The 24,490-nt window shown below is 47.2% G+C and overlaps 2 protein-coding genes across 3 annotated transcripts in view; both read left to right on the top strand.

The window, feature by feature from the left end:
- The window catches only part of LOC108937852 (putative leucine-rich repeat-containing protein DDB_G0290503), a 29,478-nt gene extending 28,235 nt beyond the window's left edge, over window positions 1–1,243 (top strand). Inside the window, exon 58 of the mRNA XM_018758030.2 lies at window positions 412–1,243. Coding sequence (XP_018613546.1) covers window positions 412–968 — 557 coding nt within the window. The 3' untranslated portion in view covers window positions 969–1,243. The remainder of the gene's footprint in view (window positions 1–411) is intronic.
- A 722-nt stretch (window positions 1,244–1,965) lies between these two features.
- On the top strand, window positions 1,966–18,433 carry mmp14b (matrix metallopeptidase 14b (membrane-inserted)). Of its 2 annotated transcripts, XM_029250312.1 has the most exons (12): window positions 1,966–2,744; window positions 10,492–10,640; window positions 10,994–11,116; window positions 11,389–11,696; window positions 12,543–12,704; window positions 12,847–13,022; window positions 13,255–13,393; window positions 13,599–13,749; window positions 16,047–16,162; window positions 16,440–16,598; window positions 16,659–16,715; window positions 16,785–18,433. In XM_029250312.1, the coding sequence occupies exons 1-12, from the start codon at window positions 2,637–2,639 to the stop codon at window positions 16,994–16,996; spliced, it is 1,860 nt and encodes a 619-aa protein (XP_029106145.1). In that variant the 5' UTR covers window positions 1,966–2,636; the 3' UTR covers window positions 16,997–18,433. The 2 variants fall into 2 exon arrangements, with proteins under 2 accessions (XP_029106145.1, XP_029106149.1); XM_029250316.1 differs by lacking the exon at window positions 16,659–16,715 and having other exon boundaries at window positions 1,968–2,744; window positions 16,440–16,568; window positions 16,743–18,433.
- Window positions 18,434–24,490: the final 6,057 nt, after the last annotated feature.

Below are 24,490 nucleotides of genomic sequence, written 5' to 3'. Positions count from 1 at the left end.
CCATGTGAATGAACAATATTACACACTCACACACGCACATTGTCTGTACCGCTTGTCCATACGGGGTCGTGGGGAGCCGGAGCCTAACAGTATTTCCAAATGCTGAATTACAAATTTTCTAGTAAATTAAGCAGTTTCTTCATTGCTGCAGGGACCGATGCAAAGACCAACCACATATTTCTGTTTCAGTCTCATTTAGGACATTTGCAGAGAAATCATTCTGCTTTAACTATTTTCTGTTTGAATGTATGACAGCAATGTTGTATACAGCAAGCAGACAAAGCTGCAGCTGAACCATTTTTAATTCAAAAACAATTTAAAACATCTACAGCGTCTGAACACTTGCAAAGCATTGCACACTGACAGATCTGAAAGAGAAGAAACCCATTTCACGGTTTTTTCTTTTCACAGCTGCCGTTTTCCTGGACCCTGACACTGCACATCCTAAACTCATCCTCTCAGAAGATGGGAAGGAGGTGAGGGTTGCAAGAACACGACAGGATGTCCCTAGCAACCCATTCAGATTTGACACATCTTTGGGAGTTGTTGGAAAAAAGGGTTTTACCTCTGGGAAGAGCTACTGGGAAGTGCAGGTTGGAGAACGGTCCTGCTACATCTTGGGGGTCATTGGAGAGTCTGCCACTCGAAAGGGGAGGATTCTACCAAAGCCCAGAAATAAGTACTGGACAGTAATCAAGGTCAGGCAGAATGTGTTCCGAGTTCTTGAAAACGCACCCAAGAACCTTAACCTGTCCAACAAGCCCAATAAGGTTGGGGTTCTCCTCGATTACGAGGGTGGAAAGGTCTCCTTTTATGATACAAACACCAGGTCCCATATCTATACATTCAGTGGTAACACCTTCAGTGAGAAATTATTTCCCGTCATCATCACTTGTGAGGACACAGATCCAAATGAGGACCCAATTGTGATGTCTTCTGTTAGTGATAATCTCTCTTGGATACAGTAATACCTGGTTATTCACTCTACTTTCTAATGTGTAACAAAAACAGTCTAAACAAGACTGAACAGTGACAGAAAACCCACAAAGCAATATATAACAAACAGCAGTAATGTTGCGTAGCTGACACTAAGATTTTATGGGCTTTAGCTGTGATAAACTAAGCAAATGAAAAAAGAACTAATTTTCCTTATGCTTTATTAGCAAATTTTCTGGATATCAATGTATGTGCTGATGTGACCTGCGTTCTTCACAAAGCAATAATAAAGTCTTTTCTACAAGTACTCTCAAATTTAGCCATCATTCATTTACATTTCTTTATTTAGCAAACGGTTTTCTGCAAAGCGACCTCCACCAAACTCTAGGTGTGCCCACACACCTTATTCACCAAGGTGATTTACACTGCTAGATACACTACTTACCATGGGTCACTCATCCATACATCAGTGGAACACACTCTTTCTGTCACTCACACACTATGGGGGAACCTGAACAGCATGTCTTTTGACTGTGGGAGGAAACCAGAGCACCCAGAGGACACCCATGCAGACACAGGGAGAACATGTAAACTCCACACAGACTGAGCAGGGACCAAACCCAGATGCTGTGAGACAGCAGTGCTACTCACTGTGCCATTCATTCATTTTTTCATTCATTCATAAAACTTCCATGCTGAGGGAATTTGTACAGTATTTATTGTTCCCTTGAAACATTGTCACTTCATACCTACTCTGTTTGAATGATGCATATGTCTCTGTATCTGTTGTTCTACGTGTGGGAATGAGCGGCACAAAGTGAAACCACAGTATTCTGTTACCTTCACAGATTTCTTCCGCAAAAATACTTTAAAATGCATAAATGAAACGCGCGCGCGCTGTACTTTACTGTACTTTACTGTACTGTACAAATGCGAGCACAGGCCACGAGGGTCACGAGCCACTTCCCAACACTAGATGTCGTAGTTTCGCCATAAAAGTCTTCACCGTACCATGGTACTGTGGGGTTCAGTTTGAAGTCAAAGACCCAGGCAGAAGGTCCAAAACAACGTTTTGAGTAAATCGTCGTAATCGCTCATTCGGTTCCGTTTCTTTCACTGCAATTAGAAACGGGTTCAGAACAGTGTCTCGGTCTTGTCTGAAGCAGGAACCCGTTCTTCCCTCGCGGGTCCAATCTGCGGTTCTGAAGGAGATGCGGACCGGCGGTGCTGGAGTGGAGGTGACGTCACGCAGAGAGAAAGTCGAACACCACGTCTTCACTCGGGAGGGGGGCAGAGAGAGAATAAGAATCACCGTAACAACAAAGAGAAGAAGGAAGGAAGCAACGGATGCAGAATCAGTTTAACAGCACGCTCTCCGAATTAAGAACTGTTAACAATGCAACAAGTGCCTTAGAAGTTCTTTTTTTCCGTTTATCCAAGAGGAAGGCGACCTAGTTTAATCCCAGTTAGTGCTGAAGAACTGTACGAAACGTCAGAGTGTGTGTGAGTGAAATTTTTTGTTGAGGCGTTACCGCTCCTTCCTCGGCCACGGAGCGCTGGTCCTGTACGTGCAGAAGCGACTCCGTCTGTTTTGCACTCTGACGGGTTCGCCTTGAAATGTTCTGACAGTGAGTAGAGAGGCGCAGAGCAAAGGCGACCGTCACAAGAAACCGCGAATCGCACGCGTCCCGCGCGAGGAAATGGGCACCCGGCTCGATCCCCTCGTCCGGCTGCTCGCGCTGGCGCTCGCGCTGGCTGGCGGGCTCCGCGCGCACGGCGGGACGCCGCCTCGCGACATAAAGCCCGAGGTGAGTGCTGCGGTGTAAGGTGAGGTAAACTATTAGGAAAATAATAATGGTTACGCGCGAAAATGTACCGAAATAAATCATTTAAAAGGTCCAGCGCCATGATCTCAAGCTTTCAACGGTTTATTTAGGAGTTAATGACCTGATTTTGATAACATTTCAAACCACAAAACGGAATTTTCATTGAAGTCAGGGACCTAACCAACCAACCAGGCAATTATAAGTATTATGAATTTGACCAGATCTCAGGATGTGTGTCATAAACCATATCCTTGCGTGTCATAAACCATATCCTTGTTTCCATACATGGAGCACCAGGTGATACCGAGCTCAGCGCTGTATCCTTACAGTCCGAAGGTCACAGGTTCGAATCCCACTCGTGCTTGACTCAATCTAAGGTGCAGTACAATACTCTGCTTTATAAATGGGTGTCTGCATCTCTGTCTCTTGGTAAAATGCACTTTTGTTTACTTTAAGCTGTACATCACTTCGGAGAAAAGTGTCTGCTGTATGATTAAATACATTTACATTTATGTATTTAGCAGACGCTTTTCTCCAAAGCGACTTCCAATGAACTCTATGTAGTGTTATCAGTCCACACACCTTATTCACCAAGGTGACTTACACTGCTACATACACTACTTACAATGGGTCCATACATACCATACATGAGTGGAACACACTCTCTCTGTGTCACTCACACACATAAAAATGTGATAAATGGGTAAGTCACTGTAAAGTTGATGATCCACGTATAAGTTGCCTTGGAGCAACTTGTCCGCTAAGTAGAGGTCAGTAATAAATGCTGGGAGTGAAGGCTGTGAGAATGAAATAAAAATCAGGATGTCAACATAAAACAAAGGAGAAATGCTGATGAAGCAGGAAGAAAGACAAAGTAATTGCAAAGGCAGAAAAATGTCATGACTTGTACTGTGGTCAGAAGAAAGGGCGTAGTGGTTGAGGGGAAAAAAGATCTGGTTTTGTTAAGGAATAAGAAAAAGATTGACATTTTCTGTCCTGCATTGTGGTGTTGGCTGCAGAGGAAATTGTGGTTTTTCAGCCTAATGGGCAGACAGCCCTGGGTAGGGTGATATGCTTGGGTGCGGCACACACACAGACACACGAAGATTGAGTTTCGAATGCATAGGTACTCAAACCTGAGGTTCATGCTAGTCTTACATTTATTAATTTAACAGATACTTTTCTCCAAATCAATGTATAACTGCTTTCTATTACTAGTATCTAAGTGATTCCTGCATCCAAAGACGCTTACAGTGTTAGATGCACTAAATTCCCTACAGCCAGTCACCATTTTATACGGCACAGCAATGTATCACGCTTACATGTACTACAGACAATTTAGAGATAACATGTTTTTGGACTGTGGGAAGAAACCAGAACACCCAGAGGAAGCCCACGCAAACACACACAGAACATGCAAACTCAGCAAAGACTGAGCCTGTTTTGAACCCACATCCGCATCCGAACACACAACTTGGCAGCTGCGAGGCACCAGTACTACCAACTATATCGCTGTGCTGTATATATTCTACCAAAGGCTAGTCATCCTCCGCTGAAAACTTTAGTCGGTGTGCCCAGCTAAGAAGGTAATGTCACACGCCAAGAACCTTTGTTTTTGACCAGAAGATGTCAGGACTGTTTTTGGCATGAAGAACAGGTCATAGACCTGTAAATAACTTAACTGGAAAATACCTCAACGTCAGCTTCTTCCTGACCATGAAGCCAAAGGAAGGCAGTAATGTGGGCAAGAAGATCTAAAGTGGGGGCAAACAACGTCACCCCTGATCTTTCATTCCCGCCATGTGGATGTCATTCTGTCCACATTTTGCCTAAACCCCCCTCCTTCCGCCCTTTTTGCCCACACTGCTGCCTTCCTCTAGGTTCATGGACAGAAACATGCTGTCATTGGGGTACTTCCCAGTAAATCATTTATTGGTCTATGACCTGTCCTTCAGACCAAAAATGGCAGGGAATATGACATACTGGATGTGGGTACGCAATACTGTATATGACACATAATGAAAGCACTTATCCTGAATTGTAAGAATACCCAGCTGTGTAAATGAGTAAATCACTGTAAAGATGATTGTCTAACATTGTAAGTTGCGTTGGGCAAAGGTCTCAGCTAAATAAAGGGTAATAGTAACACATGGAAACTTCCTAAATTTGGAATTGAAAAAGAACACAAAATATGCATACCTTCATCAGCAACTCAAGGCACAACAAGAAAGGAAACTTGAACACGTCATGACATCAAAACCAGATGTGGCACAGCAGTTGTTTTTGGTACTTTAAGAACTGAGTGTTTGCAAAGTCATTGTATGTTGACTGAGAAAAGTCTGCATACAAGAAAATAAATACATACGCACAGTCTACAACCGCTTGTCCTGAGCAGGGTCACGGAAAACCTGGCAACATAGGGTACAAGGCTTAAGGGGCACACCCCGGACAGGACGCCACTCCCCCACAAGACACCCCAAGCAGGATTCAAACCCCAGACCCACCACACAGCAGGCCCTGGCAAAACCCACTGCGTCACCACACCCCCCAAGAAAATATAATTAACGCAAAAAGTACCGAAAATGCTAATGAAGGAGTGGGTGGGTTCAAGTATAAATGTGGCTTTCTGACAGGCAAAAACATCTAACTGAAATCCATTACACATCCCAGAGCCTACATTCAATGACTTGAGAAAAAAATAGTCGCTAACAGTGAAGAGGTGCTTGAGTAGGAGTTGTGTCTCTGATGGCCAGAAGTTGTGAAGATGCAGATAGTGCACTCATTCTGCAGCCTCATGCACACCATGTAGGTATGCATGCTCTAACACATTCAGATATACGCACTTGGTGCTGAAAACCACTTCAGGGTCCTGGTGTAAAGAATCAGCCGTAAGTGGAAGGAATTGCATGGTAGTGGGTTGCAGGGTCCAGTAGCGTTATTTTATAGCAATGTAAATGACCACGTTGTGTGGTGTGTGCCAGTAGTCTGTGGTGTGAAGGAGCATATTCTCATTGTGTGTTTGAGTGAGCAGGTTGTGTAGTGTTGGGTGTGTATGTGAGAGATGGTTAAAGGGCTGTGGAGTGAGTGTGGTGTGAATTCGGAGTTCATGCAGCTGCCTGAGAGCAGGTCATTAGCCATACTGAGCTCTTGTCTGATACTCTGCTAGACTCAGTGCTGGACTCACTTTCTGTTGACCAGAATTCTCTGTTTTTTCCGTTGGCACAGAGCAATCGGAACAACTGAGGCAATCTTTCTGCCTAAATTTAAATTCTAGCTCTCTCTATATCTTCTATTTCTCTCCCTCCTCTCCGTCCCTCCTTCCTTCTCGCTTTCTTTAACCTCCAATTTCCGACTCTTTCCTCTATACCTTATTATCATCCTCCCTTTACTACCTTCTCCTGTGTCATGAATTTCATTGTGACCCATTTTAGGTCTTTCTCATTCTGTGTCCGACTTGGCTTTCCCCAACACCTCCCTGTCTTCAAGGAAACTCCTCAGATTCTCTCCCCTGCCAATCCAGTTGCTGTTCACAGGCTGCAAGAGACCTAGTGCTGCTCAGGAAACCAGAGCAGTTGGTGAAGGAGCAGTGCAAACCCGTTGTTTGGGAGCTTCTATGTAGGTGCCTAGACCGTCTATTTGGAGGCATCTTACCCGTAGTACGTTATTGCTACCTGTTTCCTTTCGCCAGTAATCTAAGCGCTCCAATGCCGTGTACAGTTTCGCACAAAAGTTCTCCTAAAAGAAGGGTATTTCATGACAAAAGGTGACAAAATATCTACAACAATAAACGTGACAAATACTGTGAAAGCAGTGTCACAGACAGAGGCTGATTGGAGGATTTCATACCTTGGAATTTCCTTGCCCTGAAGGAGAAACCATTGCCACATACCAGATATCAGTTATCATCTGGATGGTATGTGATCATGTCCACAATCTCATTTCAGTGTGCACAGTCTTGTGTGATCAAAGTTATTTTCAGAAGTGACATAACATTCTACCTAGATGCTCCAGGGCTGAGACGTAACGTCTGGGGGTACCTTACAAATTCAGAAAAGAACCCCCACTAGATTGCCACGTCTTGTGTGCTGGGAGCAGGTCATAGCAGAACGATTAAGGTTCAGTTCCAAATCAGCCCAGGATGGTCATCCTGCTGTCTTCATGGTCAGCATGAAAATGGCTGAAGATTTTTATATGGTGCCTGTGTAGGTCAAGCACATTTGACCAAATTCCTCTGTACGGCCATTAAAACCAAGAAGATCAGGCTCACGGACTACATTCACTGACAGCGAGGCAGAGAATTTGTGCTATTTTTGGCCCTCAGGTGCCCCAGAGTACACAGAGAGCCATATGGCACCGTTGTGGATTTCAGTGTTGGGACCCCAGGTCCTCGTTACAGTGATGATACGCACGCACGCACACAAACTGCTTGTCCCGACAAGCTGGAGCCTAACCCGGCAACACAGGGCAGAAGCCTGGAGGGGAAGGTACCCACCCAGGACAGGACACCAGTCCATTACAAGGCACCCCAAGCGAGAGTTGAACCCCAGACCCACCAAAGAGCAGGACCTGGCCAAACCCACACCCCAAGTGATAATGCATTTTGAATGAGCTATATAAGCAGTATGGGATCTTCATTAACTGGAGCAGCAAAGATTATGTTGTGTGCATAAAAGAAATCAACATCTTTATTCATAAATTTAACAAATTTAACAAGCAACAAGAGTAACTTCTTGGCACTGCCCTTGACATGGCACACATGGCAGTGTTGCTCTCTACGTTTCAGACTCCCTAGTCTCTCTGCATCTCTCTCTGCTGCTCCCATGAGGCGAGGTGAGTCCGCAGTGGTCAGCTTGCATCAGGCTGGACCTCCACAGCAACGTGCATTTTGAAAGCAAATAATAGATTCCAGAACCTCAGAAAAAAGGAAGCGCGACTGAGGAGTCATACTGTCCGTCTCATTCTCTCGTGACCGACCGACTTCACCTGTCAACAAATGGCGAGCTGCTGACAACAGACTAACGCCATCGTGATAACAGTGCTGACAATGACTTTCAGACACACACAGGAATAGAATGTTGTATGTTGAACAGAGTAATAATGTACAGATTAACACAAAGACAAACCATCAAATGAAAATAACTGAGTGGTAATAAGCACAGGAAGTGTGGTGGTGCAGCGGGTTTGTCCGCATCCTGCTCTTTGGGGGGTCTGGGGTTCGAGCCCTGCTTAGGGTACCCTGTGATGGCCTGGCATCCCATACTGGGTGTGTCCTGTCCCCCTCCAGCCTTATATCCTGTGTTGCTGGGTTAGGGTCTGGCTCCCTGCATGGGACAAGCAGTTTCGGAAGGTGTGTGTGTGTATATATAATAACTGCCACACAGCATCGTAGACACATGTACTGAGTTGCAGACCGCCCTATATTTATAATGGCTAAAATAGAACGTTGGCATTGTGAAGCTCGTCTGTCATGTGACTGCAATAAAAACGTGCGGAAAAGTTTGTTTTAACTGTACATGCATGAACAGGTAGGCAGAAGCAAAAAATGTTCTGTGGTAAAAAACACTGAGTGAGAGGAGGAGGGTGACTAGTGTCTGTTGTTGAAAAGCCATTTTTTGCAGCGTCCTCTTATATCTGAGGAGCGCAAACATTATATCCTGTAAAACGTACGAACTGCGTGAGGAACATACACGCTGTTCTTGATGCCGGGGCACACGGAGCGAGAGGGAGCGTAGGGAGGGAGAGACAGGGAAGGAGGCTTGGACTCTGAGGTTTGGATAGGATTATAGAGAAATTCCCTGGGAAATTACTGACTGACTGTGTGGTTAAAAGAGAGACAGTGACTGTCTGTAATACGCACACACAAACACACATTTTCCTATACATACTTACATAATATGTTGGTTTAACAGTATTTGCTTGTTTTAAAAAAAAAGATAAATATCATTATTGCAGTAGAAGCAGTTTCTTTCGCCTGTATTTGGATTTATTACCAGTCGTTGATGCTGCTGAGTAAAATGAACTTATGTTGGCAGGGGAGTTGAGACGCCCACTGACCTCGAGGAAAGGCCAGGCTTGGCTTTGAAGGTCGGTCGTTGGCCGGATGAACTCCACACTGAATTACCTTCTCACCAGCCAGGATTTCTTTTTAGCAAGAGAGGTTATGAGGTTATGAGCCTCTCCTCCAGTAGTGTGTTCTGGGGAGAAGGAGAGATGGGAGTCAGTATTTTGAAAGACATGTTGTATGAAAGATCAGCACTAATATTCTGTATCCAGGAAGTGACAATGAAAAAAACATTAATCAGGGCTAATAATAATAACCTGAGCTGCACAGAGTTACACAAAGCAGCGAAACACTAAACCGCTGGATAGAAGGTAAGGCCAACATAAGAGCATTTGAATACTTTTCAGCTATTCTGTATTTTCTTATTTGTTAAATCGCTATGTTTATGTTTATTTTGCGTCGTAAAGGAAAAGTATAAATTACACCGTTGACTTAATTTACATTGAATTCGCCATCATGTGGAATCACTTATTTGAGTGCAGTATTAAAAGGAAGCAGTTCATGAAGGGGTGTCTTTTGTGTTTCCCTTCGTACGGGAAAGAGGAGAAAGGCCTTTCAAGTGGCGACGAGGACGCGTCCAAGAAGGAGGTGCTTCTCTGGGCTCGTTGTTTTGTTTCCTGGGGAAAGGTGTTCTTTCAAACAAGCGAATAATGAAGATGAACCGCCGAGATTATGACCGAGCGACAGAGATAATGTACCCAGCTGCGCTTGCGGAGCCGCTTTTGACTCGCGGTGGAAAATAATCACAGCACGCTTGAGCTTTTATCAAAACAAAAAAATGTTCTAGAAGGATAAAAACAACTCGGGGTCAGGATGTGATCTGGCCTTCTTCCTAGAGCGTGTTCTTCTCTCTCCTGTTTGTGCCTGTTAGCTCCATTTAAAAAGCATTCCCAGTGATTGATGACGGTGGTGTTTTGGTCTCCAGCGCTGCATGGTGAACCAGTTCAGACAGCTCCGGCAGTTCAAACAGAATGTACACACACACACACACACACACCCTTGTGCTACTGACACAATAGTCAATGTTCAACTTGATGTGTGTGGGCTGATGTATGTTTGGCATTGTATTTTTGGCAGAGCCAGTGAACTTGGAAAAAGTTTAAAAAAAAAAAAAAAAGTTGGACCTCATCAGAAGACGGAGAAAACAAATTATTTTCTGAAAGTGCTCTCACATCCGGTTTTGCTTTTAACAGCACTGCATTACACACACGTTGTCGGAAACTGATTGTCCCATGCGGGGTTGTCGGGAGCCAGAGCCGAACCCAGCAACACAGGGTGTGAGGCTTGGGGGCGGGGGCGGGGGGGCGCGGGGGAACACACACCCAGGACAGGATGCCAGTCCATCACAAGGCACCCCAAGCAGGACTCAAACCCCAGACCCACCAGAGAGCAGGACCTGGACAAACCCACTGCGCCCCCTACGCTGCATTATTGAATTATAATTTTGTTTGTGTCCTTTGGATCTTTCGGTCCAGCCGAATCAGTGATATTGCTGTTTTTATATTGCTGAACACAACTACAAGCTTTTGCTAGCCAAAATAACACTGTTGTGCGCAAAGTTACGGTAACGACCTCTAAGCCCTAATAAAAAGTAAGCGCAGTATGTCTTGCTAGCCTTGATGTTTACCGTGCTGTACCACGCTTTCTCACCGTGTCCTCCATCCCCAGGTATGGCTGCAGCAGTATGGCTACCTGCCCCCGGGTGATCTCCGCACGCACACTGCCCGCTCCCCCCACTCCATCCCTTCCGCCATAGCTGCCATGCAGAAGTTCTATGGTCTGACCGTGACTGGCTCCATCAATCCAGAAACCATAGAGTGAGCTCTCCCTGGCAGCACCCTTCTCCTTTACACTGTTTATACCACTTCTGTTGGTGTAAAGCACCCTTCTCCTCTTACGCTACACTATATCGCTCCCCTGCTTTACTGTTCCTCCTTTAGCTGTCCTTCTAGTTATCTACTCTTTTTTGTAGGTGTTACTTTAGTTCTTGTTCATGGTTCCAGAATTGTTTTTGCCTGTTATCTACTCATATGCATCACGTGTGTCACCACATTGCTGTTTTAAGGGAAGAACATAAAATGTTCTTCAGTACAAGTAAAATTTTACTAACAGATCTGTTTTTCTGTTTGCTTGTTTGCTCATGGCTCCTCCAATGGCACGTTGTTGCCAGGGCGATGAAGAGGCCACGCTGCGGTGTTCCGGATAAGTTTGGTGCTGAGCTGAAGAGTAACCTGCGCAAAAAGCGCTATGCCATTCAAGGGCTGAAGTGGGACAAGACGGAGATCACGTTTTGGTGAGTGAACAGAGTGGGACAGAGTGCACTGGAACAGCCGTTGTGTCCCGGAGCTCTCTGAGTAACTGTACCGCAGTTATGCAGAAACAGGTAGTGGTCATCGGGGCACAATGCGGGAATTTGGACCCTGACCACCAGTGGCATCTATACAGTGGCACTACAGTGGCAGTGTGATGTAAGTCAGTAAATGTGGAGTAGATAAATTGGGGAAAAGTAAGTGGAAATCATGTACTACGTTAGTGTAAAGTTACAACTTACCTTTCTGTCCTCAGCATACAGAACTACACACCCAAAGTGGGCGAGTATGAAACCTACCAAGCCATCCACAGGGCCTTCAAGGTGTGGGAGGGTGTGACGCCGCTGCGTTTCCGCGAGATTCCCTACAGCCACATCCGCGACAAGGTGGAGAACTTTGCAGACATCATGATATTTTTTGCTGAGGGTTTCCACGGTGACAGCAGTCCCTTTGATGGCGAGGGAGGCTTCCTGGCACATGCTTACTTCCCCAGCCCAGGCATAGGGGGCGACACACACTTTGACGCCGCAGAGCCATGGACCATTGGAAACGCGGACCTAAGCGGTAAGAGAGACCAGATAGTTCCACCGCATCGAGTTTATGGAAGGCAGGATGTCCATTCATGACGCAGTTTCGCAGAGAGGAGCGTCCAGAGATGTGCCGCTCATTTTTGTCCACTGTAGAGGACACATGTATTTAAGCGTATCTTGTACTACAGTCTTTAGATACCATGGAGAGAACATTCGATGCTTTTGCGTGATTCTAGAAGGGGGTGCGGTGGCTCAGTGGGTTGGACCGGGTCCTGCTCTCCAGTAGGTCTAGGGTTCGAGTCCCGCTTGGGGTGCCTTGCGGCAGACTGGCGTCCCGTCCTGGGTGTGTCCCCTCCCCCTCTGGCCTTACGCCCTGTGTTGCTGGGTAGGCTCCGGCCCCCCGCGACCCCGCATGGGACAAGCGGTTCAGAAAATGTGTGTGTGTGCAAAATCAAAAGTTTGCGGTTGGGTTTAGGATATAACTTATTATTTTTTTGCATATTTTATCTGAATTGTCAGCATCGGAGGCATAAATAATTTATCTAAGGTAAACTGCTCATGATCTGGCCTGTACATTGTACTATAAATTAACTACAAGTTTTCTATAATCCAGAATGCAGTGGGTTCTCTCCTTTATACCAGATATTCCTTTATTGTACCTTTGCAATTCTTCTTTTTCAACCCATCCTTTTACTTCGCTTATAGTTTTTGCATCCCCTATTAACAACATGGTTAGATCATTTTAAATTTGTGTTCGACAATGATAGTGTGACGCTATCGTTATAGGAGGTATGATCCTTTATCATACCATGATCGATTCACAGCATTCGAGCCCTACGCCCCGTGAACCTAGCGGTCATATTGCTTACACGTGTTCCAGGTAACGACGTGTTCCTGGTGGCGGTGCATGAGCTGGGCCACGCCCTCGGCATGGAGCACTCCAATGACCCGTCGGCCATCATGGCACCTTTCTACCAGTGGATGGACACAGAGAACTTCCAGCTGCCTGATGATGACCGTCGCGGCATCCAGCAACTGTACGGTGAGTTTGTGCAGCTGCAGGGCAAGGATACCTTGTGGCGGAGATGATGTCGGAACAGTTCCAGCCTGCAGGACGAGAGTTCACCTGAGTCGACTCTTTTCAGAACTCCCACAGTTCTGATCTTTATTTGCCTGCCTTGCAGGTTCAAGGTCTGGTGGCCCCCAGCCGCCCCCGCACGTCACGCAGAAAACGCCCCATGATGCCCCGCCACCCACACACCCCCCCTACAGACCGGACGTGCCTACCTTTGGCCCTGACATCTGCGATGGGCATTTTGATACGATAGCCATCCTGAGAGGGGAGATGTTCGTCTTTAAGGTGACACACCCAGATGGGCGCTGCGCTACAATCACTGAAATGCAGCATTATTTTACGTGCGACACATTCAGTAAAGCAATAAATGAAACAGACTGATGCACTTTTGATTTATGCTGCTATGATAGACGCATAGACACGTACACTTTTTAATAAAAATGCATGTAATGTATTAGTGTATCCTTTTGTATAGTAGGATTCCGTGTGCTTAAGAAGTGTGTCCCGTCTGCCACAGGATAAATGGTTCTGGAGGGTCCGTCATAGTCGAGTTCTGGAGGGCTACCCCATGCCCATTGGACACTTTTGGAGAGGTCTGCCAGCCTCCATCAATACAGCCTATGAGAGGGATGATGGGAAATTTGTCTTCTTCAAGGGTATGTTTGCCTTTCTGAACGATTCTGTGAATCCCAGCATCGATTATTTCCTTTCAGTTTTACCATGGTCAAAGTGATTTTTTGACTTATTCCATGGAGGTGACACTGCACATATACTCAGCGCATTCTTCGGACATCTGCGGCTCTTGGTAGCTCTTGGCAATAGAGCTGGTTTGCATTGGTTCATTAGCGTGTCCTCCTACAGGGGACAGACACTGGGTGTTCAGCGAGGCCATCCTGGATCATGGCTACCCCAAGCCCCTGAAGGAACTGGGCAGTGGACTCCCCAAGGACCGGTTGGACGCAGCGCTCTTCTACACGCCCACAGGCATGACGTACTTCTTCAGGGGGAGCAAGTGAGTCTGTCTTTCTTTCTCTTATTTATTTGTATGTTTGTGTGTGTGTATCTGTCTGTCTGTGTATATATATATCTTCTTCTAAATGCCTATCTGTATGTTTCTGTGCATGTCTGACTGTCAATACCTGTCTGTAGGTCTCTACTGTACCTCAAGCTGTTTAGCAGTTGGGAGTTTCTCAGCTGGACACTTTTTTTCCGTGTATAAACCAGCAGGAATACACTGGCTCTTCAGTTACAAATATTCAACTTACAAATTCCAAAGACTCATCACATATCCATTTTTCATCATTCATCCATTTTCTAAAATTTCCGTGTGTTGTGTACCAAACACAACCAGTTATTGTTTGCATTTAATTTTTTTTGTTTATTTTCAGAACTTTTCATCATACCACCAAGGATTTCCTAAGTGGAAAGACTATATCATTGTATTCAAACTCCTGCTACAGATTGTTCTGATCGTGCCTGATAAATAACAAACGGGATAGTTGGCACGCAGACAATTTAGAGTACACCGTAGTGTTGTTTCTAATATAGTCTGAAGTTAATTAAAATGTCGGGATTGATTAAGTGGTTGTGGAAATGATGGATTTATTATTTTCAGTAAGTTTACATTAATTTTAACTTTATGTGACATCAATGAAAAATTGTTTATTATACAGACATGGCTCGAGTTACGAAATTAGCCCATTCTAAGTGGGGCCATACGGATGTTGAAATTCTGGATACCAAAAGCATGTTTCCTATTATTTTAAAAGGGGGCAAAATAATAATGCATGCCCAGCCCATCTAAAAACCGTAAAAAAAAATTTCCCAAATATCACTAGCACGCTATAAAACACCTGTACAGCTATCAACCCATGATTTCAGCACAATATTAAATACTTAGTCAAAGTCCACTTTATTGTCATTCCACCTGTAGGTAAGTTACACATACAGGAGAACAAAATTTTGTTTCTCTTTGCACTTCCGTGCCACGTAGAATATATAGTGCAGTGTATTACAAACAGACGAGAGCAAATATACGACAAATGCAAATAAAAAAGAGTGCAAATACTTACTTTTACACACTTACTGGGATGTTTGTATTATTAAGCTTTTATTGATTGTGACTTAGTGGTAAAAGTGTCTTTGGATTTACAAACAAATCCAGTTACCAACGGACTTCCAGTGCCTCTTATGTTTGTAAGTAGAGGAGCGAGTGGAAATATTTCTTTATATTCTGCTTTTAAGCAAAGCAACTCTACTTTGGAGTGAGAGTGAGCTGATACGAGTACAGTTGTAAAGATGAAGAACAGATGTCATCAACTCAGGTTACTTTGCGAATTGTTCTGTTTACTTCTGGGCTGTGGGTTAATGTGCAGTATTGTGCTTGCTTGCATAAGTCTGTTTGTTGACGTTTGACTTGTGGGATAAGGATGTGCCCCGTCAGAACCCACTGACTAAACTACTTGTATTCAACCTTACTATTACCTAGCCCCCCCCCCACACCTCTCACTCATTCTCTCCATTGCAGAATCCAAAGGCTGTGATTACAGACAGGGTGGGAACCCATGCTCTGAGGGCTGTAGATAAAAGGTAGAGACAATCGCTGGGAAGACGGGAAAGGAGAGGAGCAGAAATATGAGATGAGACCGATGCAAAAACATTCAGAATTGAGGGGCATCTCCCAGCAACAGCAAACAAAGGAGTAGATTATGGCTCTTGTGCAAGATCATAATTATGACCCAGAGAGGTGGGCAGCTCTCCAGGAGCCACCCTTCAACAGGTAGCGTTCATTAGCATTCATTCAAACAGCCCGCAGAGCGATTACCTTTACCTGAAGGCGTATCGGTTACTATGGACCGTGGACCGGCTGTGGACCCGTCAGATCTTTGTGGTCTCTGCTCGAGATCGACAGCTCACGTCAGTGTTGAGATCTGAGCCCTGTTGTTTGCCAACCCCTGAGCGGAGGTCACCTGTGGATGCAGAGCCAGGATCTCATCCAGCTGCCATGATGTGACTTTCTCAGTCTGTCTAGACCCCCCGTGAGATTTTCCTGAAAGATGTGCTGCTCTTCCAGTCGCCCCTTCAAGCCTGATCATTTGGAGGAACGCGCACTATAAGCTGGGATCAAGCTACAGAACTGGATCCACTTACTTAATCTAATTAGTTTCTTACTTAATTGGGCTATACATGGATACAGGACCAATCCTTCCATTCTCGCGCTTTTTTATGAGCCGCTTCTTCTTCTCTCGTCCTCCACTCCCGAACGAGCAGTATTGCTGTAACATCTGTCCACGTCTGTGGTTGTCTCAGATACTACAGGTTCAATGAGGAAACACGCTCTGTGGACCCAGACTACCCCAAACCCATCACGATGTGGCAAGGGGTTCCAGAGAACCCCAAGGCGGCCTTCATGAGCAAGGATGGAGGTATGACTCGCCCCAGCATAGACTAGTGGCTTACACTTATACAACTGAGAGTGTGTTCATGGAAATGAAAAGCACTCTGATTTACACATTAACTGTGAGTCCTACTGTCTCTTTATGATGATTGCATAAGGTAGAAGTTGCACCCATCTAGGAACTCATTCCCCCACGGAACAGCCTAGGCTTCACCGTACTGTCTTGTGCTGAGTGACTCTGAGGCTCTCACTATGGAGTGAAAACTACTCTGGTATCACCATTAACCCCACCTTCCCTCTCTCAGCATACACCTACTTCTACAAGGCCAACAAGTATTGGAAATTCAACAACCAGCAGCTGCGTGTGGAGCCAGGCTACCCCAAGTCTGCACTGCGCGAATGGATGGGCTGCCCTGAGGAGGACCCGAAGACAGGCGGGGGCGGAGGAGGCGGGGGCGGAGGAGGCGGAGGAGGCCGAGGTGGCGGCGGAGGCGGAGGGGGCCGAGGTGGTGGTGGCGGTGGAGGTGGCGGTGGCGGTGGAGGTGGAGGTGAAGGTGGAGGGGGCCGAGGTGGTGGTGGTGGTGGAGGAGGAGGAGAAGGAGATGGAGAAGGTGGCACAGGTGCTGGTGGAGGAGGCAGAGACGATGAAGGCCGCAGAACGGAGGAGGAGACAGAGGTCCTCATCATTGAGGTGGAAGAGGATGGCGTTGGGGGAGGTCGAGCCAGGGCCGTGGCTATCGTGGTGCCCCTAATACTGCTGGTGTGCATAATCTGCGCCCTGGGGGCGCTGCTGTTCTTCCGCACGTATGGCACACCCCGGCGCCTGCTATATTGCCACAGGTCCCTGCTGGACAAGGTGTAGGAGGGGATGGGGTGCATGGGGGGAGGGAGAGAAGAGGTAGAAGTGGGGGGTCAGGAGGTCAGGGAGGAGCGGTGGAAGGAATGGAAGAAGAGGGATTCCGACTTATTCTTATGTATGTCCATGTACAGCATGTTCTTTGATGAAAGCAGGAGGGGAGGATCCAGGCACATGCAAACAGTCCAAACCCCCCCCCTCATTTTTATACAGTAAAAAGGGACAGAATTTACCGGGTCCAGGATTGGCCGACTCCGGCCTGCCCTCGAGGCCCCAATCGCTCCTCTGCTCGTTGACGATATCAGCTGAATCGCTGTTTGTTTAGCTTTGTTTTACTTGTGGTTTCTCTCTGTTTTTGAACATTTTGGAATTTTAAGTCTGAATAAGTTTACTGCCAGCTACCCTTAAACTTGTGGTGTAAACTTGCGGTAAGGAGACGGGTGGCTCACTGCTGACAAGGAAGAGTTGCGTGAAAGGGAAGAGCCGGTGGCCTGTTAGATAGCGGTTGTGGAACCCGCGTTCAAACGGAGATCCGGTTCACCGTACATGCGTCTGTAGAACTGGAGGTAGCGGTGCCGCCCAGTGCCATCGGGACGCGGTGGTGGGTTCAACAGTTCAATGTGAAGCCAACAGAGCCGTCAACCATCCTGGAAATGCGCGTAGGAGGACCTCGGTCCAGAGGCGCCGCCCCAGCGGAACACCACTAACGGGAGAAAGGCTCAGACTTGTGTCACAGCCAACTTGGTGTCCAAGTTGAACTCCTGGAGTTCCGTGAGGCAGCCCCCCCCCCTCCAGGTAATAGTGGGGGGGAGGAAAGCCAAATTTGCCGAACGAAAACCAAATGTATGTCATGTGATTTCGGTGTGCTAATGGTCACCGAAGTGTGAAGTGCTTTTTAAACCTGTGGTTATGTGCACCGCAAACACACAACACACACACGTCAACACATCTCTTGCCCTACGTGCAGGATTGGAGCGTGCGAGCGTGTGCGGTGCCAAGCCGTGTCCAGCAAACAAGCGATTATGAATAATTAACCCAAATATGGCCCGAATAAAGAAATTTGCATACCTAACCATAAAGACGACGTGTCTGTATGCCTTTAGTACTATTCTGAAATAACTATTGTCTTATTGTCATCATTATTATGACTATTATTATTATCATCATTGCTCTCCTGTCTGTAGTCTTTGTACTTTTTGTCACTGTGTGTCCTGCTGGACAGGGAATAAAATGGCAATAAAAATGGCCTCAGTTTTTTTGCGTTTGAAGGCTCTGTGATTTTCCCCGTATTTTGGTCCTTTAAGTTCACTGGAAATATACAAGTTGTGTCATCGGTGCTGTACTTCCACAAAAACTGTTCTTTGTAAGGAATTAAGGGACAATATTAGTAATAACAATGACAATAATAATATGATTAATAGTAATGATAAAAAGAAAAATATTGCCTGTTTTTACCTTTTGTATTTCTGAAGACCAAATTAAATATTTTTAAATATCAAGTGTTGCAACTTTGTTCCTCTGCCTCACACGATTAGACCACTGTGTCAAGAAAGGAACTTCTACTAGGAGACAGCAGTGAAATAGGACCGTTTTACACAAACACTGCCAAGTTTCTTGCATGGCCCTCATTAGCTGACCCTTTTGTCCAAGGTGACACTAAATAATGTTATTTACAGTGTTTTAACCCTCTCTCCGTGTGCCTTCGAGTCAACGTCAACTCAAAGCCACATTTCTATGAACCGCCTTTGGTTCTTTGGTTCGTAGAACTGCTGTTGTGTCCTCCTCCTTCTTCTGACCTTTGACTTTTCAAGGCACAATACCTTTTTCTAACCTGTCGCTTTGCCCGTGCATCTGAGGCGTGCAGGAGGACTTTTGTTTGTAACGCCGATTTGTTTTATGGGGAGTCCACAGTATTTACGCTATTCTTTGCCAACATTCACCCACACGCACGTTGTCTGAAACCGCTTGTCCCACGTGGGGTTGCGGGGGAGCCGGAGCCTAACCCTAACCCCAACCCCGCAACACAGGGCGTAAGGCTGGAGGGGGAGGGAACACACCCAGGATGGGATGCTAGTCCATCGGAAGGCACCCCAAGCGGGACTCGAACCCCAGACCCACCGGAGAACAGGACCCAGTCAAAACCACTGCACCCCCTCTTCTTTGCCAACACCCTAATTCATATTATAATATATTCTTTTTTCATACTTGATATTTTATCTTTTCTAGAATCTGTCTTGATACGCAACAGTTGCTCCGAGCCATTGCGTCGCAACGGTGACGGTTGAGGCGAAATCCTTCGCTCGAGGGAAACACGGCAGGAGGGGGATTCCAGCGCAACAAAGAAAGCGAGGGGCGACGAGTCGAACTGCGACGAGCACCAGCAGGGTCACTGCACAGAGGAGGATGAAGAAGTGTCACATCCTGGATTTGTTCGGTCATCTTGTGTCATCCTTTTCCTCCTCCGTGTAGAGGACGGGAGGCGGCGTTTTTTTTTCCTCCTCGGGCCTCCCTCTCTCTCTCTCTCTCTCTCTCTCTCCCGGAACCAGTGTGCGGAAACGGTCGTCCTCAAAACCGGGTTGGAAAACGCACACGAACCCGACCGAAACCACCTTCTGTTGGAGACGGCGCAAGTATGAATTCCCGCAACGACCCCGACAGGTTCCGACAAGTCCCGAGGCAGAGAGCGCGGTGCCGTGCACAGACCCCACTGCGCTTATTTACTCCGTTCACGAGCCGCATCGCCCTTCCGGAGCCTTCTCTCCCAAGCGGCCTTTTCGTGTCGGTACCACAAGTGTTTACTCCTCGCGATTCTCTGACTCACACTTGTTGCGCTGTCTTACCCGCAATGCCAACGCGTCGCTTCGCTCGGGCCGATCGGGGTCGGGACGCCACGGAAAGCACGCCGGGGGGGAGCGGGGAAGGGGGGTGTTTTGCACAGCGACGCAGCATCACAAGACTGGGGTTTGGCACACGATTGGCTTCGGGGGGATGGGGTGCTGGTGGAATAACTTTACGGAGCCAGGAACCCAGCCGAATTTCATCAGCGACATCTGGAATTCCTTCAGTATTTTATGCTGGTGGGGACACACACACACACAGAGAGAGAGAGAGAGAGAGAGAGAGAGAGCGGGACTCGGTGTGGGCTCGTGCGTGTGTTCCTGCACTATGTGGACGCTGCGGCTCAAACCATGAAACGGACTTGATGCACCGGTGTGTGTCCATGTCAAGAGGTCGCTGCCACTCATCACTACACCTAAAGGCCAGAGTGAAACACACAACACACACCAGCTGTTACCGGCGTACAGCGGAGGCGGGTTCGAACCCAAACTAATGAGTTCAGCTGTACGAAAACGGATAGTGAAACCATTTGAGAATTGCACAGAAAATTTGCAGGGGTGTGTGTGTGTGTGTGTGTATATACGTACTTCCCTTCCCATTCCCAGCTGATTCTGCAGTCTGAAAAACAACCTCAGCACTTTTCTCTGCTTTTCCACTGCTCTTCCCTCCCCTCCCCGTAACCGGAGAACTCGCTTCCTCGGTCGCTGCAAAGCGGACTTTTTTCACGAACGAGACTTCAAACCGAAAACACTCTCAGTTCACCACTAATTCCTTCTCTTTCCTGCTCTGGTGTCCTCAGTCTCCCTGCATGACCTCGTTTTGGGTGTTTTTTTTTTTTTTTTTTTTTTTTTTAATGCACCCCAGGCTGCGTTCCCACCTAGAGGGTCCCGCTCGTTCGGGATATTCCATTCTGCCGAAGCCCCCCCTCCCCATCTCCCGGACCTCCGACACGCCGCTCCGATCTCACATTGAAATATATATCCCCCCCCCCAGCTCAGGTTTCCGGTATTTTCTCCAATTCCCTTTACTCTCTGCACACGTCCCCCGTTACAAAAGGGACATTTCACTCTCAACATACAGCTGTACCTGAAACTTTTCAAAATCCAAGATGTGCAGAAGACACAGATCTCCTGCCGTATCAAACGTGGACCCATTAAAGAGAGGGGCGAGAGTGTGTGCGCGCGCATGTGTGCGTGTGGTGAGCGAGAGGAATATGTAGGTTACACATGTCTTCAATTAGAAGCATCTGGCCGGGCTGCTTCCCGCAAAGGACAGACGCACCAAAAACAACAGCGACTCCACGGCAGACCCACACAATCAGTGCTGCGTTGACTATTGTTGAGCCTTTGTTTTTAAAAAAAAGTGAATATTCGGAGCGTATCAGCGGCTGCGGCCGAACGGCGACACCGCAGGGCTCTAGGAGCACAAGGATGAAGAATCAACGTCAGCAATGGGCTCGCTGCTGTGTGCCGGAGCGTTAATCACGTCCGAGCGTCGGCGGACAATCGGAGGACTGGGGTACGGGGTGACCAGGGACAGCACGGGTCCCAACAGCTGCAAAGAGGCCTTTCGCTATTTAGCCCACACTTTCCTCCAAAGTGACTTGCCACGTCCAGGCCTGTCTCTGTGTGTGTGTGTGTGTGTGTGTGTGTGTGTGTGTTTGTTGGCCTGAAGGTGTGTTCATCCTTACGCAGCGAAACACTGCCACAGTATCAGTCTGCATCGTTTACAGTCGTCTTCACTTCCCTCTGGTATGTGGGGAGTCGCCGCCCCCCCCCCACTTTTCGTGCTGACTCTGCACGCGGCTGTTATACGAGCACTGGAGTGCACGTGGTGGTGGTGGTGGTGGGGAGGGGGTGGAAATGCATCGCAGGTTCGAGGAAGCTGTGATCACCGACATCTCCACGTGTGCCATGACCGCCGAATCCCGTGCAGATGTGAGTCCTTGGCAGCGGCTGCCGAATCGGGGTCTCCGCCACCCCCCTCCCCCGACACCCTCACCTGTCCCACTCGAACCCGCCAGGAAACCCCCCAGCTTGGCACGGGGCCGCCTGCGGCCAACTTGTAGCTAAATATACAAGCTCCAGGCCACATCAGAGGGGTCTCACTCCTACAGTCCCCCCCAGTCCCCCCCCACCGCCTTTTTTCCCCTTCTAGACAATGAGCAACATCTGGATTCTGTTTCAAAGTGCGGAGCAGCAAGCCAAGCGACTGGGAGAGGGGAAAACAGCATTACGAGGTAAAGGGTTCAAAGAGCCCACATGTGAGATGTAGTGGAGGGTGGGCATGGATGCGCTTCCCCCCCTGCCTGAAGTCCTGGGGAGTATTACCAAAGCGACCCGGAGGGGGTTTCATCATGCTGGTGCCACAGAGACTGGAGGAAGGCAGTAGACATGGTGGTGTTGATGATCTCTGACCCCGATGAAAAGACGCCACCGTGAGCACACCCTTCAGTGACCAACCCCCCCCCCCCAGCTGGATTCTCAGCATGGTGAGAAAGGGGTCATGTGGATTTAGCATGGAACCGCACACAAGCGGGAACCTGGCAGCGTGACGAATGCGGCTCCTGAGAACGTGGCCTTTGTGGAGCACCGTGTTCCGGTGCGACCCTGTTCCAGCGAGCGCGCACGCAAAGAGCGGCGAGCCCATCGAACCCGATGAGACCGTGGGCAGCACGAGGGCACCGAGGCAAACGGAGTGACAGGCAAAACAAGCGTGAAAGACGGGACCTTCCATGAGGTCCGTTTGCGTTCAGAATGTTTTTCAGAACTGCAGAAGAACCGTTTGGCCGGAGGCCTCGGTCACGCGCCTGGCGTCGGAGCGGGCGGCCAGGACAGCAAGACCGGGAGAGGGGGGTGGGGAGCAGCTGGGCTGCGCAGCACCATTGCGTATGGGTGCAAAAATGTGCAGCTCAGAGATGGAGCGGTAATTACAGGGGAGCGCTGCTGAGCACAGCAGGACCAGGCCCAGCGGGCGAGGAGACGAGCAGAGAACACCGGGGATCTGGGTGGGAAGAAGGGCCATGAAAAGACACAGCCGTCCGTCCGACCGACCGAGCGACCGACCGACCGCTTGTCTGCCAGCAGAGCGAACCAGCAAACTGCATTTACGAAGTGCAACGACGTGGGGAAGGAGCGTCCTGAACCCGGGCAGTGGCAGTACTCCTCGGCACTGACACCCTGACTAGGTTACCTAGAGAGCACCGCCAACCCGACTGCAACCCGACTCTAACCTCCGCTCGAACTGCACAGAAAGGACGGCGCATCCTGGATTTGCTGAGTCTGCAGAAGCGTTTAAGAACGCCATTATGTCTCAGGTCACTATGGTAACATCAGCTTCGCCACATTTCTCCACAAGACCTCCACTCTTAGCGCCCATAGAAGGCAACGCAGCGAATCTCCAAAAAGCACAGTGCCGCAATGCCACAAACACACCGCCGATAACATCAAGGAGCCACAACACCGTGGAAGAAAGGGCAAAAAGTAAGGTCATTATGGAACAGAACTACTGAAAGAGCAGTAAAAACTAGGTATTCACTGCACTTTGCATTACATAAAATGGTGGATGGACGTGACAGGAAGGAGGAGCAGTGCTGCCCTCTACTGGCCGCCCCAGTAAACAGCCAGTTTTGCAAGAACATTTTGTTCAGCATTTAGTAAACAGCCTTGGAACTGAGGAAAAACATGACAATTGTTTATTTAAAATATATTGTCTTAATGTTAACACTTATTTCAACCTAAGTATTGTAAGAGAAGATATAAAATTTTAAACAGATTTTTTTGAGACTGTTAAAGTGCCGCACAAGTTCCAGTCCTGCTTGTTTGCATTCAAAAAAGCAACATGTGAATAAAGGAAATCAGTGTAACATCTCAAAAGAAATCTTCAGTAAGGATCAGTTTACTTCAGCTCGCCAATACTTTCCAGCCTGGCAGATGGACAACAAACAAAACTAACACACTGGCTCCCCAACTTTCAAACACAATCAGGACCAGAAGTTGTTCATTCGTAACTCCAAAGTTACTTTTACCACGTCACAATCAGTAAAAGCAACGTAACACAGATGTCCCTTGATTCATCCGTGGGTTAGATTCCATAAAAACCTCAAAAACGCTATAACAAACACTTAAATACTTCCACTCATCTATACCAGCTTGTCCACAGGGTAATTAAGCAGGGTACACCCTGGATAGGAGGTTAAGTGCATCAGTGTAACAGTTTTACTTTTCATTAAACTTGCTTATAAAAACTACTGCTCCCCCACTACACTAACAACACATTTTTGTTCAATTGCACCTGCAAAACATTAACCCCCATTTTTTTTTTTTTTTAAACCATGCCACTCTCTGCAAATCTCTTTCAGGTTGTGAATAGTTGTAGTAGTAAATGTTTTCTAAATCCACATTTTCATCAGGTGCAAGAACTAATTTCCATTTCATTGTGTTTTCCTTTTTTACTAAATCATAGTCAAAGTTTTTTGCCTTATAGCTGCTTCTTAAAATAATTACTGGATATATAAGTGTCAGCAAGGTATTTGCAGAAATTTCATAAAGCTTGGTGTAAATAAAATAAAATTTAAAAAATTACTTCAAAGTAAACTGATGCTGTTTATGGACTGGGTTGAGGAAAACAGTGCTATGTGTATTTAAACTAATAAGAAAATTG

The sequence above is a fragment of the Scleropages formosus genome, chromosome 1 (assembly GCF_900964775.1).
Source record: "Scleropages formosus chromosome 1, fSclFor1.1, whole genome shotgun sequence".
Lineage (NCBI taxonomy): Eukaryota > Metazoa > Chordata > Actinopteri > Osteoglossiformes > Osteoglossidae > Scleropages > Scleropages formosus.
The sequence above is the reverse complement of the archived record's forward strand: the minus strand, read 5'-3'. Positions and strand labels throughout refer to the sequence as shown.

Coding starts and splice junctions, on each gene's coding strand:
- mmp14b (XM_029250312.1), top strand. CDS start 2,637: ATGGGCACCCGGCTCGATCCCCTCGTCCGGCTGCTCGCGCTGGCGCTC. Junction 10,641..10,993: donor ATCAATCCAGAAACCATAGA/GTGAGCTCTCCC, acceptor CGTTGTTGCCAG/GGCGATGAAGAGGCCACGCT. Junction 11,697..12,542: donor TGGAAACGCGGACCTAAGCG/GTAAGAGAGACC, acceptor CACGTGTTCCAG/GTAACGACGTGTTCCTGGTG.